Below are 16,168 nucleotides of genomic sequence, written 5' to 3' on the forward strand. Positions count from 1 at the left end.
GCTACAGAAGTAATCATGATGTAATTAGCCATAAAATCTAATTATGTGGGTTGCGGTATTACAATTTAATTTCTGAAACTTGTGAAATTAAGGACATTGCTTAGAAAGAAATGGCATCATGTCTGAAATTAAGCACACATATGTAGTCTTCCAGACTTCTTGGGATAAATTTTTTTTTAATGCTGGCTTCCTAGGAGTTGCCCCTAGTTTAGAGTAGGTTATTTTTCAGCCAGTGTTTGATCAGAGATTGTACTTACATCACTGTGCCCATGAATCTTCACCCTTCAGTGGATCTATGTGTGGCTTGGGAGATTCTTTCAAACTGGAGCATGTTCTGTGGGCCCTTGAGTGGAGTGGAGTGTGTATTCTGTTGATGTTGGAGGAAATGTTCAGTATATGGCTATTACTTCTTTTTGGTCTGAAGTGTAGCTCAAGTTCAATGTTTTCTTATTGATTTTCTTCCTGGATAATTTATCCATTAATGAAAGTAAAGTATAGAAGTTCTCTACTATTATTGTACTGCTGTCTATTTCTCCCTTCAGATCTGATAATATTTGTTTTCTATGTAGCTCCTCTGATGTTTAATGCATATATATTATATTTAAAATTGTTATATCCTTTTGATGAATTGATCCCTTTATCATTATATAAAGATACTCTTTGTCTTTTGTTGCCATTTTTACTGACAGTCTATGTTTTCTGATATAACTACCCCTGCTCTCTTTTGGTTTTCATTTTCATGGAATATTTTGGTTCCTTTTGTTTCAGCCTATGTGTGTCTTTAAAGGTAAAAAAAAGTTTGTTTGGGTAGTATATAGTTAGATCTTGTTTTTTTTTTCTTTTAATTCATTTTACCATTCTTTGTCTTTTGGTTGCAGAATTTATACCATTTATATTTAAGGTAATTATTGATAGATAAAAACTCAGTATTGCCATTTTGTTAATTGTGTTTTGACTCTTTTGTGGTTAATTTGTTCCTTTCTTCCTTTTTTTGCTGTCTTTGTGATTTTAATATTTTCTGTAGTGGTATGCTTTGATTCCTTTGCCTTTGTATTTTGTGTATCTTCTTTATATTTTTGCTTTGTAATTATCATTGGACTTATATAAAATATCTAATAGTTATAAGAGTCTACCTTATGCTGATAAGTACTTGTCATGCCCCCCTCATATTTTAAATTTTTGGTGTCTCAATTTGCTTTTTATTTTGTGTATCCATTAACAAATTATTGTAGCTATAGTTACTTTTAATACTTATGTCTTATATTTTATTTTATTTTATTTTTTCATAAACTATTCTGCATTCTAACCTGAATCATATCTACTACTTCTGTTTTCCTTCAAGGAAGTGACCAATAGAAATAGAAGCTCTGACCTAGAAATGTGGGATGGTGTGCTCATTTCCCATCTAGTAAAGAAAGATTTGCTGATAATGATGAATGCTACATGTAAGGAATTGGAACACTGAAATTCTCCATCTAACCACAACCTCTGACTCTTCCCCTCTCTCAATCCCTTATTCCCAGTAAACCTATCATTTCATCTCATTGAAACTCTGTTTGCTCAAGTCCTCTTTGTTCTCTAGTTCCAGCGCTGCCTCCTGGCAGACCTTCCCTCTTTACTCACACTGGACCCCTTGATCCGTCATCTCAAATGTACTCTTAATAGCACCTTCCATTCATCACCCTCTTGACCATCTGCCTCACCTGTCTCACGAGTCTCCAACCTGAACATCCATTTTCTCTGCTTTTGCTTTCAGGTTGCCAAATGGTATTAGGGAAAAATCACATCACCGAGGAGATTGTCTCCAATACAAATTTAATTTTTAACCTCAGGTGGCCCCTAGATTCTGTTTGGCAATCCTTTTACTTAATACTAATCAACAACTTTTTTCATTTCCCTTAGTGACTATTCCAAATCTTGCCCATATTTCTGGAGCCCTATGTCCCCATGCTGCCCACTTATTTTTGTCAGGCTGCCAGCTCACTACTTTACCAGGAAATTAGGAGCCAACCTGTATGAACTCTCCCAACTTCCACATTTCTATCTCCAGAATTATATTTGTGGCTCACCTACTCATGCTTCTGTACCTCCTGTGTCAGAAGTAGAAATATCCTGTCACATTTATGATGCTAACTAATCTACCTGGTTTTTGTTTCTAGTTACCTTTATCTATGTCAGCATTTGCATTGTTAATTATCTTTTGTTGTCTACAACTATAATTAATTCCTTTAAATGGGCTCCTTTCTTTCATGGCTATTAAAAGAAAACCTGCAAGTTAGCATCTGCTGTTTTCCAATTTTTTTTTCTCATTTTTTTCCTTTATATTTCTTTTCTTTTTTTTTTTTATTTCAGCTCATTATGGGGGTACAAACGTTCAGGTTATATATATTTTCCATGCCTCCCCATCCCCCCGCGTCTGAGCTTCAATTGTATTCATTCCCTAGACAGTGCGCATCGCACTCATCAAATAGGTATACACCCATCCCTTCCCCCCAGCCCCCACCTCTAAATTTTACGTTAGAGTAGATGTGATTTATACAACACCATTACAGTATTTTTTTTTTTTTTGACAGAGTCTCACTCTGTTGCCCAGGCTAGAGTGAGTGCCGTGGCATCAGCCTAACTCACAGCAACCTCAAACTCCTGGGCTCAAGCGATCCTCCTGCCTCAGCCTCCCGAGTAGCTGGGACTACAGGCATGTGCCACTATGCCCGGCTAGTTTTTCTATATATATATATATATGTATTTAGTTGTCCATATAATTTCTTTCTATTTTTAGTAGAGACGGGGGTCTCGCTCTTGCTCAGGCTGGTCTCGAACTCCTGACTTTGAGCGATCCACCCGCCTTGGCCTCCCAGAGTGCTAGGATTACAGGCGTGAGCCACCGCACCCAGCCACACCATTACAGTATTAAAGGTTTATCAATTTGATTGTTTACTTACCTTTACCAGTAAGTTTTTGGTTCTAAGTTTCCTTACTCTCCCTGAATGGGCTTAGATTCTATGCATTAAATGTGATACTCTAAATGTAATCTGAACAATGCAGAGTCATAGGAGATGGGAAGAGTTGGAAGAAAAATAAGGGGTAGAAGGAACCTGTGTGGAGATTTTCTTTTCTCCCCTGAATAATCGCCACATTCATAATTTAGAAAATAATCACACAATCACTGTCTACATTACTTATGTGGAACCAGGTAGTAGGAACATGGGTATCCTCTCTTTGCCAAATACTTCTCTGCATTACATTAAGAGAGTTTTTCTGGGCGGTACATGGGCAACATATGTGACCTGAACTTTTGTACCCCCATAATAAGCTGAAATAAAAAAAAAGAGAGAGTTTTTCTAAGGTTAACTTAACATCATTAGTAAAATTTCTTGTGATTATATCATGGAGACATCCTTATACTTGTATTTCTTAACTTGATGATACACATCTCTTACTTGAACTGTTACTAGAGAATAATTGATATATATATGTTTATCTTTATTGAGATATAAATCATGTACCATAAAATTCTCCCACTAAATATCAAACATCTTAACCTTCTAAAAACATTATGTTGATCAACTACTTTATTGTGGTTATTCTCATTGGATCCAATGATCAGGAAAAAGGAAGTATTTTAGATGCTTTAGACATATCTAACCAGACAGTGGGTGATAAACCATGTTAATAACTTTTCTGGAGGTCCAGTGGTTAGCATCCTAATGTGTTCCTGTAGACACTAAATGCCTAAACTTGGACATCAGGTGATTGTGTGACCTAAACTACTAAACATGACTTGGGTCCTATCTTCAAGCCATAAATTTGAAATGCAAAAACATCATTCTATCATCAGATGAAAATGCTCTATAAGAGACTGAGCTTAGCAGTTTCCAAGGCATAAAGAAGTTGCATTAGCTTATGGCTCAACTCCTTCAAGAACTACTCCTGTTATATTTCCTTCTCTCCCTCATTGCACATCTATGGGTACATGGGGAGTTCCTTATAAAGAGAAGACTAATAAGTAAGAACTTGGGCCTGAGTATGCTGATGGTTTTGCATGACAGCAAATTAGGATCAGCAATTAGAAGCAACTAGTAGTGAAACACTGCAGGCTGACATTTCCAAGTAAGTAAAGTATGATTTTCAAGTATTAGTTATGGTTAGTATTATGGGTGTAGTCTTGAAGGACAGTGGTGAGGGAAAAGTCCCCACTGGGAAGAAACGGAAGCAATACATTTAGTTATTATCTTTGTTTGGCCAGCAGCATAGATCTATATTGATTCATTAAAATTTGCTGATGGTTTGCCTAGATGGTTAGCACGTAGAACAAATAGAAGTAAAAGACTGGTGACAAAGAATCCTGGGACAAATTTTGGTGATAGACCCTTCAGAATAGATACAGATTATAAAAATATGGTGATCCTATTTGAATATTTTGACAAACAGTATTGACTAGTTGGGAAGCTTTGGTAATCAGGTAGATAGATAATAAATTCTTTATATCTTGGCCCCTATTCCCAGCTTCCTTAGCTTGCCCAAATGGTCCCTACACAAAATGACTAGAGTTGGAGGTCATATGTTGCTAAACTATGTAGATTTCTTTACAAAGAATGATATGGAGATTAGTATTGATAAGCCTCTTTAATTCTCAGCCACCGGTATGGCACATCATCCCATGTGGATCCAGCAGGTACTTAGTGGCAGGTTGATTATATTGAGATTCTTCTATTGTGGAAGAAGTAGAGTTCTATCTCATTGGAGTGAACATATATTCTGGATGTACATTTTCTTCTTTACCATGATAATTCAACTTGCACCATCATCTTTGGATTTAAGCAATGCCTTATTCACTATCATGGTATTCTGTACAAAATTGCTGCTGATCAAGGAATTTATTTTACAGAAACAAAAATGAAACAATGGGCTTATGATGATGGAATTCATGGGTCTGAACACATACATGATCATCCATAAACAGCTGGTCTAATAGAATGGTGGCATAGCACACTGAAGACTTCTATATGGATGGGAGACAAGATTATACCTTGAATTTGGGAATGAAGTTGTGGAAGGGGAGTGGCCTCTCTTCTTTTTATATCTAATTGCATAGTCACAAAACTTTTGCTTCCCATTCCCACAAATTTGAACTCTACTGTGTTAAAAGTCTCGTTGCTAAGGAAGAAAAGACTCCACCAGGGTAGATGGTAATATTTTTTCTAAATTAAAAATTAAGACTGACTATTGAATTTGTTTTTTCTTTTAAAATATTTTTATTTTCTTTTTCTTAATCTTTGCCTCTCTATTTTAGATGATTGGTTTGCCAAAATATGTGAGGAATGAAGGGGAGTCATTTTTATCAGTCTTAATTCTGGATAGCATATTGAATATAGTGAGACACTTTTTGTTGACCACTTTGTCTAAATATAAGTGTGTCCACCTTGCCCAAACTCCAAATTGTACTACTTCCCAATAATAGAAATTAGTAGATGACAATATAAACCTTCTGCAGAGTAAGAAATTGGAATTTTTTTTTTAGTAAAGTTGAGTAGTTTGACTCATCACCATGGTAGAATAAAAGGAGCTTATTCATAAGGAGTCAGAAGACTGGACTTAGAATCCCAGCCACCCCTTACCATGTGAGATGCTTTAGCCAGGTTTACTTAGCTTCTCAAAGCCCAAGATTACACATCTTCGGACGAAGCAGGTATGTTTACTCTGCCTACCCTTGTCACTTGCGGCAATGACCTAATGGGAGATAATGGGTATGAAATGTATCGGTGATCTTGTAACCAAAGTAGGAGACTAGAACAGTGTTCTTTTTTGGGCAAAACCTTAATCCAAATGAAGATTTGAATGCTTGATCATTGTCTAAGTGCACATTTTAATAAGATTTACAAGGAAGGTAAAGAAAATAAATTATATGAAAAATTAATTTAAATTCTATTATGATTACTTTCTTTCTTTTTCTTTCAATTTTTTTTCTTTTCTTTTTTTCTTTTTCTTTCTTTCTTTCTTTCTTTCTTTTTTTTCTTTTTTTTTTTTTTTGAGACAGAGTCTCACTCTGTTACCCTGCGTAGAGTGCAGTGGCATCACCACAGCTCACCACAACTTCAAACTCCCAGGCTCAAGCGATTCTCCTGCCTTAGCCTCTCCAGTAGCTGAGCCTACAGGCACTTGCCACCATGCCCAGCCAATTTTTTCTACTTTTGGTAGAGGCTAATTTTTTTCTATTTTTGGTAGGAAGGGGTCTCATTCTTGCTCAGGATGGTCTTGAACTCTTCACCTCAAGTGAAGGCCTCCCAGAGTGCTAGGATTACAGGTGTGAGCCACCACTCCCAGCCCTTATGATTATTATTTTTTTTAATTTCAGAATATTATAGAGGTACAAATATTTTGGTATTTTGTCTAAAGAATGTGCAAGCCTACATCTCCTCAAGATTAGGATCTGTGAACATGATGATAATAGAAAACATTGGTAATTGGAAAGAATCTGCCTTTATGATTAATGTGTAAATTCTAGGCATGAATAGCATGACAGAAGGTGACTAAAATTTTAGTGACAAGCTATATTACAAAACAATTCAGACTGTGTTTTTTATTTTTATGCCCTGTTTTCAGAATGTTTAGGAAATTTATACAAATAATACTTAAGGCTCAGGTTTGCCTTTTAAGGACATATAGAGATATAAATATACTCAGTATTCTGGGTAGTAAAATGTTACTTAAAACATACAGTGATCAAAATGCACTGGTTGAATTTATGTACCCATGAGGATGAACTGAGAAAATCAAATAGGTGACTGTTAGTTCTTTAGTACTATTTATGTGCTGTCATGTACTTAGGTTTACAGTTTAGACTACCTGGTCACAATGTTCATAATTTACACTGCATGATCACACTAGGTTGCAATTTATGTCATTTCCAACAATTCTTTTTTGTTTGTTAGATTAATAGAGATTTTCTGGTATTTTCTTCTAAGTGTGAGTTACTTTTTCACTTTCTTCATGAGAAATAAATTTTCTATTGCTTTGTACGTGTCATTTAATAAATGAACAGTCATGGAAATCAAATTGATCTGTGAATTCTTTAAATAAAGAAAAAATAAAGATGTGTTACTTTGAGGAAATTGGATTCATATTTTTGAGTCTCATTCACAATTTGGAGATAATATAAAGACACTGAAGGTAATATATATAACATGAGAACATAGAGTAAGCAGTGGAGCATAGTAATGGCATTATTATTATTCTGTCAGTTTTTTGTATTTTGTTTGCATTTTGTTGTATTCTATGGACACTTTGGTTGATTCAATATATTTGTTATTATGAATAGTGCTGTGATAAACATACAAGTGCAGGTATCTTTTGATATAATGATTTCTTTTCCTTTAAGTAGATATCTAGAAGTAGGATGGCTGAAGCAAATGATTTTTTGATTTTTTATTAATAGCCATTCTGACTGGTATAACATGGTATCTCATTGTGGTTTTAATTTGCATTTCTCTGATGAGCAATGATGTTGAACATTTTTTCATATGTTTGTTAGCCATTTGTATGTCTCCTTTTGAAAAGTGTCTGTTCATATCCTTTTGCCCACTTTTTAATGTTTTTGTTTTCCTGTTAAATTGTTTGAGTTCCTTGTAGATTCTGAATATTAGTCCTTTGTCAGATGCATAGTTTGCAAATATTTTCTCCCCTTCTGTATGTTGTCTATTTACTCTGTTGATAATTTCTTTTGCTGTGCAGGAAAGTTTTAGTTTAATTAGGTCTCATTTGTCTATTTTTGTTTCTGTTTGGTTTGATTTTGGGGTCTTAGTCATAAAGAATCTGCTCAAGCCAATGTCTAGGAGAGATTTTCCTAGGTTTTCTAATAGAATTTTTTATAGTTTCAGGTATTACAGTTGCATCTTTAATTCACCTTGAGTATACTTTTGTTTATGATGAGAGATATACATAAAGTTTATTCTGCGTATGGCTATCCAAATTTCCCAGCAGCATTTATTGAATGGGAGGTGAAAGATCACTACAACAAAAACTACAAAACACTGATGAAAGAAATCATAAGTGTCACAAACAAATGGAAAAACATCCCCTACTCATGGATGGGAAGAATCAATATTATTAAAATGACCATACTGTGCAGGACAATCTACAGACTCAATTCTATCATATTTTAACATTATTTTCCACAGAATTAGAAAAAAAAATCTTAAAATTCATGTAGAAACAAAAAAGGAGCCTGAATAGCAAAAGCAAAAAGAACGAAGCTGAAGATATTACATCACTTGACTTCAAACTATATTATAAAGCTACAGTAATCAAAACAGCATGGTACTGATATAAAAAATAGACACATAGATCAGTGGAACAGAATAGAGAACCCAGAAATAAAACCACATGCCTACAAACAACTGAACTTAGATAAAGTAGACAAAAATATGCACTGGGGAAAGGACATCCTATTACTGTTGATTCTTACAAGTAAATTTCAATGGACTTAATTACTAATTCTGGGAGAAAGAAAGAAATATTTATGATTTGGAAATTTAGGAATTTTTAAAAAAAATGCCAAGAGTATACTTAAATACACTTAGCCCAATAAATTTTATGTGTATTTGAAAAGAACAACTAACCTCTAATGATTCATTAAAATATAAATACTCACTATGTATTATATATTAATCACTGAAATATATTTAGTACTACAGTTTCATAATTAACCATGTTATACATGGTCCCTAGACTCAGGGAGATTTTATTTTAGGATTTTACACTGAATAAATTTAAGAAATAAATGTTAGTCCTGGAGACTGGGGTAACCAAGAGAAATAGCATTTTTAAAAAACTTTTATTGAGTTAATGAAATCTAAGTAAGTGTAACCTCCCCTGTTATTCCTTATGTATTTTATCACTTTTATTACCTCTTTGTTTTTTCTTTTGCCTCTCCTCATTAGTATTTGTGCAGGATGCTAAGTTAAGAAAATAATAATGCCATTGCCTTTAGAAAAAATGTAAGTGAATGTTTTCAGAGGAGGGGCCAAGTTTACAGAAACACTTTTTTCCAAAGGAAGTTAGGAAATAAATTCAAGAGAAGTCTATTAAGATGCTATACAGCAGGATGGATGCACGCCTTTGTTAAAAAATTTAGAATCCTACCTAATATAGTTGAAGACACATGAAGACTGATTGGACAATTCCCTCATGATGAAGTATCATTAGGTTTCTAGGCATTAATTATTTCCCTTGGAATCTCCATAGTAGTGTCTGAACTTCTTCATAGCATTTCTCATTTCTTTATTTCTCAGGGTATAAACAAGTGGATTTAGGATAGGTGTAAAAACAGAGTAAAACACAGCAAGTAAATTGTTCACCCAGGTGATGCTGAGTGGCCACACATAGATGAAGATGCAGGGTCCAAAGAAGAGCACCACCACTATGATGTGGGCAGTACAGGTAGAGAGTGCCTTAGATGCACCAGTTTTAGAGCTTTTGCAGACAGCGAGAAGAATATATGTGTAGGATGTCAGTAATAGAATAAAGCAGGTTATGGCCATAATACCACATTGAGCATTCATTAAAATTTCCAAATTATAGGAATCCATGCAGGCAAGTTTGATTACCAGTGAAGTATCACAGAAGAAGCTGTCTATTTCCTTGGGACCACAAAAAGGAAGCTGCACAGTCACAACCATTTGATTCATGCCATGCAGAAAGCCAATGGCCCAGGAAGTCACCACCAGTCCAATGCAATTTTTCAGGTTCATAATGGTGGAGTAGTGGAGTGGTTTGCAGATTGCCACATAGCGGTCATAGGCCATTATTACCAGTAGCACCATATCAAGCCCTGCAATAAAATGAGAAAAGAAGACCTGGGACATGCAGCCTCCAAAATGAATGGTCTTGTTCTCCCTGAGGAAGTCTGCAATCATTTTGGGAGTGGTGACTGAGGAGAGCAACATATCAACAAAGGACAGGTTGGCCAAAAAGAAGTACATGGGATAATGGAGATGGGAATCAGTGATGATTAAGATCATAATGCCAATATTTCCAGATACAATGATCAGGTACATCATACAAAATACTATGAAGAGTAAGAGCCGAATATTCCAAGAGTGGCAAAGTCCCAGAAGAACAAATTCGGACACTACAGACTGATTTCCTCCATCCATTTTTATTCAGTGTTCTCTCTAAAATAACCTAGAGAGAAGATTAGATCATTAGTTACTGGGGTAAGGAAGGATACTTAATTTTAGAAATTTGTGTTCATATTGAAATTTAGAATCTGTGAGAATTTAAAGCACAATTGTGAAGAAAAATCTTGGCCAAATATATACATGGCACTATGCCTCAAAGAAAAGTGAACTGCCTAAGATTAGCTTTCCCTGAAACAGAGCCTGAGATGGGATTGGTATGAAAATGATTTGTTAAGAGGGTACTCCCATGAGAAGGGAGTTAGAAAAACAGTATGGGAAGGAGTAAGATTAATAAAGATTATAGTATCATCTGGAAACTAGCTGCAGTTCACTAATCCTGTAAAAAGACTTTGAGTGGGGCACCACTACCAACCATTAAACTAAATAAGTATAATTAGGTCATCTACTTAGGAGGGTGAATGTGAATTGATATTAAAATCCAGTATAAATTATAGGATATATGTTGGGAAATACGGTTAAGAGACATGGAAAGTTTCAGGAGTTTTGCACTGAAGGAATCTGTAGGCATCTTAGTTCACAAACCAGAAGCTGCTTAGCAACAAGGGAGACATTCCACTGATCAGGGCAACTGCAAGGCGGCGCCGATCTCAAGGCCTGCAAGCCAGTGCCTGGAGCTTGTGCAAGGCAGAGCTCGGCATGGGGCCCACGGTTAAGAGACTGATCAAAGGATGTCAGCCCAGCAGACAACCTGCAGCTGGAACTATCATAAACCTCAAGGCTATTCCTGTTTCACTCCTGACCACATGTCTCGGTATATAGAGAAATAGATTAGAAAATTATGTAGGTTATCTCTTCCTGTTTTAGGTGTTACTGCTTAATTAAGGATTTTATCTTTAACTTGTATTGCTCAGCTAGGTCTATTCTTAACTTAGGGCTTAAAATATTTATCTTGAAAAAGCTTTATAACCGTTTAGGTAAGGGATCTCTTGAAACCTTTGGGGAGCCTTGAAACCTAAACAAATGATCTATACACAAAAATCTATGACCAGGGACAACTGCTTGCTGTACCAGTAAATACTGATGTGGGACTTCACTCAGTGCCTCCTGGGAATACTGGAGGAGCCCTGACTTCTCCATCACTTTAAACTACACTTTGTCTCTGTCTCTATTATTTCCAAATCTCTTGCCACGATCCTGTCTTGGACCCATTTTGTTGGGAGAGTCACGAACTCCCAACATATATATACAATACAATTTCTGTGTGCAGACATACCTCCTTTTATTGCAGCTGGTTTTTATCATGCTTCACTGTGTTTTTGTACACATTCAAGGTTTGTGGCAAACTTTTTTTTTTTTGTGGTTATTCATTTTATTATTACTTAGGGAAATAACATCACTTTATTACCTCTTAGGTAAGGCTGAATCAGCCATGGAACTTACAGCTCTTGTTTAGACTGACACACTTTTATTGTGGCAAACTTTTGTTAAGCATTTCAATGGGCACCAGTTTCCCCACACCATGAGTTCATTTCATGGCATTGTGTCACATTTTTCTTGAGATTCTCCACAGGAATTGTCTCCTGTGGAGATTCTGTGTACATTTTTGAAATGACAACAAAGGATTTGGAATATTACATAAACTTAGTTTATAAAGCAGTAATAGGATTTGAGAGGATTGACTCCAATTTTGAAAGAAGTTTTTCTATAGGTAAAATGCTATCAAACAGCACTGCATGCTATAGAAAATTTTTTTGTGAAAGAGTCAATTAATGTGGAAAGCTGCATTGTTGTCTTATCTTAAGAAATTGCCACAGTCACCTCAGCCTTCTGCAACTGCCACCCTCATCAGTCAGCAGCCATCAACATGGAGGCAAGAACCTCCACCAGCAAAAAAATTGTGACTCACTGAAGGCTCAGACGATCATTAGCATTTTTAGCAATAAAGTCTTTTTAAATTAAGGTATGTACATTTTTTAGACATAATGTTATTGCACACATAATAGACTACATTATAATCTAAGCATAACTTTTGCATGTACTGGGAAGTCAAAAAATTCATGTGACTTGCTTTATTGAGTTATTTGCTACCTATGGTCATACCACACTGAATGTGCCTGATCTTGTCTGATCTCAGAAGCTAAGCAGAGTTGAGCCGGGTTAGTACTCAGATGGGAGATATTTGCTTAATTGCAGTAGTCTGGAATTGAGCCCAAAATATCTCAGAGGTATTGCCTGTACTATGTGTAATGATTTCTTAAATCCTCAGTTGAACGTCTTCTGTAAAAGATCATAAAAGTAATTTTTAGCTATTTTCTCTAAAGTATAATCTCTTTAGAAGAGAAGCTATATAGAAGACCATATAATAAATATCTTGGCATAATAATTTGCATGCAAAACTGGGCACAAAATTTATTTTTAACTTTAAGCTACACTATAATGGAATTCATTTAGTAAACTAAATGGATTTTTAAAAACCTCAGTAGAGTACCATGTAGAAAGAGATGAACCAAACTAGAAGACAACTCTGCCTTAGATTCTTACTCGATGAACTCTGGCTGGAACCTCCTTATAACTCATGTCTATCAGTAGAAAATATATGCCTTTAATTATATGAATGGATTCTGGGCAATCCCTAGGCTTTGAAATATTAACATTTCCTGACTACCAAAAACGCAAATATTACCTATCTATGCATCATCTATCTATAGTTTGTAAGACAAGAATAAATTGCATACATGTGTAAAGAAAGTACATCTTTCAGTGTTAGTGTTGCGTGTACAAGAGGTTAAACTTCAGTGATGACTGATTATTTATCCTTAAATTTAATAATGATACATTCATCCTTAAGTAAAGTGACAATATTTCTCACGTTATACGGTAGAAAGATAATTGCCCATTTTCCTTCTTCCTTTATTATTTCTCTCTCTTGGGATTGTTTCAGTTTTTGTGTGTCTCACTTCTTTTATCCTTTGAAATCTCCAGGGTGGTTCCAATGAGCACAGATGAACAATGAAAACCATTACTGCATCATGCACACTAGTTTCCCCTTCCCTTTGCTAAGGACACAAAAGCATAAATTAAGACTAGGAAGAAAGAAAATTCTCCTGAAGGAGAATCACATACGTTTGCTGTGGATAAGGGGACATATGATAATAATCTCAGTTTACAAATAAAGACATCTCAATAATAGAGATTTCCCTAATTTCTAAAGAAAATATCCTTATTATTACTTCCAGTAGATTTATGCCCCCTGAGAAACTTGAAAAATCTGATCTTTTATTGAAACTCTCTCTCTCTCTCTTTCTCTTCTCTTCTCTTTTTTCTTTCTTTTTCTTTTTTCTTTCCTTCCTTTCTCTCTCTCTTTCTTTCTTTCTTTCTCTTTCTTTTTTCCTTTTTCTTTCTTTGTTTCTTTTTTCCTTCCTTCCTTCCTTCCTTCCTTTCTTTCTTTCTTTCTTTCTTTCTTTCTTTCTTTCTTTCTTTTCTTCATTTCTTTTCTTTCTTTTTGACAAAGTATCTCTGTTGCCAGGGCTAGAGTGCTATGGTGTCAGCCTAGCTCATAGCAACCTCAAACTCCTGGGCTCAAGCGATCCTCCTGCCTCAGCCTCCTGAGTAGCTGGGACTACAGGTGAGCACCACCATGGCTGGCTAATTTTCTCTATTTTTAGTTGCCTGGCTAATTTTTTCTATTTTTTTTTTTCTTTTTTAATAGAGATGGGGTCTCACTCTTGCTCAGGCTGGTCTCCAACTCCTCATCTCAAGTGATTCTCCCACCTCAGCCTCCCAGAATGCTAGGATTACAGGCATGAGTCACTGAGCTTGGCTGAAATACTTTTTTTTATCAATACAAAGTTTTCCATGATAAATTTTCAATAACAAGTTCTGTACCTGTGGAACGAGGGACAGAGAAGATAACTAATATCAAAACCAGGACTCCAACTGCATTCAAGAGAGGAATTTGTTAAAAAGAACGTGTACATTTCAAGGGAAAAATTCATCAATATGAAATGCCTTATCAGTTTTGAAATTATTAGTTCATATTAGTGAACTAATTATATTACTGTTAATATTAACCAAAATTTAGTAGAATCAATTGAATAACCACAGACTTTTTAGTCACATCTAATCTGAAATCATACTCTATACTTGATCTTGTGGCCTCAAGCTAAACCTGTTTCTGTTTCCATTTCCTCTTATGGGAAAAGAGGACATGCCAAATAACAAATGTGTTGTGAAGATGAATCAGAAAATACGCAAAACACTTAAACTCTTAGCACTCAGTGATTTTTAGTATATGTTAATTATTTCTCCTATCCATTAAAGTTGATCTTAAAGTAGGGCAGTTTCCAAAGCTTATTGGCAATAATTTTATTGTGCAGCCAAGCAATTTCTGTAAGCAAAATATACATGATCAGCCTTCTTTAAAATATCTACTACTTACACTCTCTCGAAATTAACATACACGTACTCAGCAACCCTGTAAGAGGTACAGATACAAAGGCCATATCAGACATTGCTCTTGCTTTCCAAAAATGTAACAATATTTTCACCCTTCATCTTCCCTTCCAAGGAGGGGTTATTCATAGTATCAAAGGACCAACAAGCGGCCATAGGATATTCTATTAAAGCACCTTCAGAATTCTTATGGGTAACAGAGGGTGAATGCTCATAAAAGGGGTAATGTTAATTCTGGGATTGATGAAATTGAAAGATTAGGGAAAGGAGACAAATTGAGTTGCTATTTTAGGAGTACGAGAATAAGGAACACTTTTTTTATCCCCTTAGAGATGCAATGTCCTTCCATAAATATTTTTTCTGTGATAATCTTAAAACTCTGTGAGATTCTCAATATTTATATTTTTACAAAGAGAAACTTGTCCTCAGAGACATGAATAGATTGCCTGAAACATACTGGTGAGGTAGACAGGGAAAAAGTCCGGTACCTTCCACTAGCTCATGCTGCCTTCTTCTCCCTCAGGTATGAGTTTTGATCCTTTGTCTGTAGTAATATCCCTTCTCACTCAATATGTAACCCTTTTTACTTCTCTCTGCTAAAAGTTACCTTATTTACATACAATTCTCTGACTGTTATGAAAAACATTAACTTTTTAAATGGGAGAAATGGAAGCTGCTCGTATTGAGTAACTAACAAAGAACCATGATCTCCCAAAGCAGACCTGAGCGCATCTCCAAGGTAGTGCATTATAGTGTTGTGTGCACTATTGTTAAAGAAACCATAGAAATTCCAGCTAGGATATGATAGGAGGAGAAAAACTGTGAATTATTTTCTGAATATGTCAAAAGCTAAAGAAGCCATTCCCAACTCCAAGCCTAGTGGGCATACCTGAAACACAGACATAGAAATATTTTAAGAATTACCTTGAAGACAAGAATCATAAAAATGATATGACTTACTAAACACAAATTTTTCTCTTAGATCAGATTTTCTTTTAGTCTTCTCTTCAAGTGTGTGCTTGAGATGACATCCACTGTATCTTGAAGTTCTTTCCTTCAGCCTAAAATATATTTACCAACTGAAGTGGTCCCTTAGGTGTAATTTTCCTATGCTACATCTAAAGAGAACAAAAATCTTAGAAACAATGTACTTTGGACATCTCTTGAGAATTTCTTTGTTAAGAGTGAAAGCAACTGTTGCATAGTCTGCAAATAAGAACAAGGAGACAAGAAAAACCTTATATACATCAGCCCAGCATTAAAAATTAGTGAAATTTTAAAAATTCATCATCATTTGACTCTAAGTACTAAGGAGATATTTTCTGCAATGTTGATCAGTAACTTGACTTTGATCTACATAATCAGATTCAATTGATGTTTTAATTCTAGTTGCTAGAGAAATCATATCCTGCTTGTTGTGATATATGATCACCAAGAAACATCTGTGATACAGATGGTATATCCTACTGCATGTCCATGTTGTCCAAATAGGCAGAGTAATTTTGGTCAGCTGACTGATTTGTTTCGATGTCTGCAATTAATTGAGGTCCTGAACAGTTATTCATTGAATATTACAT

The 16,168-nt window shown here is 35.2% G+C and overlaps 1 protein-coding gene across 1 annotated transcript; it reads right to left on the reverse strand.

Annotated features, from left to right (window-relative positions):
• Nucleotides 1–9,215: 9,215 nt before the first annotated feature.
• LOC138377452 (olfactory receptor 4K14-like) lies at nt 9,216–10,154 on the reverse strand. Its single transcript, XM_069462383.1, has one exon. It carries the CDS (start codon nt 10,152–10,154, stop codon nt 9,216–9,218), a length of 939 nt encoding a protein of 312 aa, XP_069318484.1.
• Nucleotides 10,155–16,168: the final 6,014 nt, after the last annotated feature.

The sequence above is a fragment of the Eulemur rufifrons genome, chromosome 2 (assembly GCF_041146395.1).
Source record: "Eulemur rufifrons isolate Redbay chromosome 2, OSU_ERuf_1, whole genome shotgun sequence".
NCBI classification, from domain to species: domain Eukaryota; kingdom Metazoa; phylum Chordata; class Mammalia; order Primates; family Lemuridae; genus Eulemur; species Eulemur rufifrons.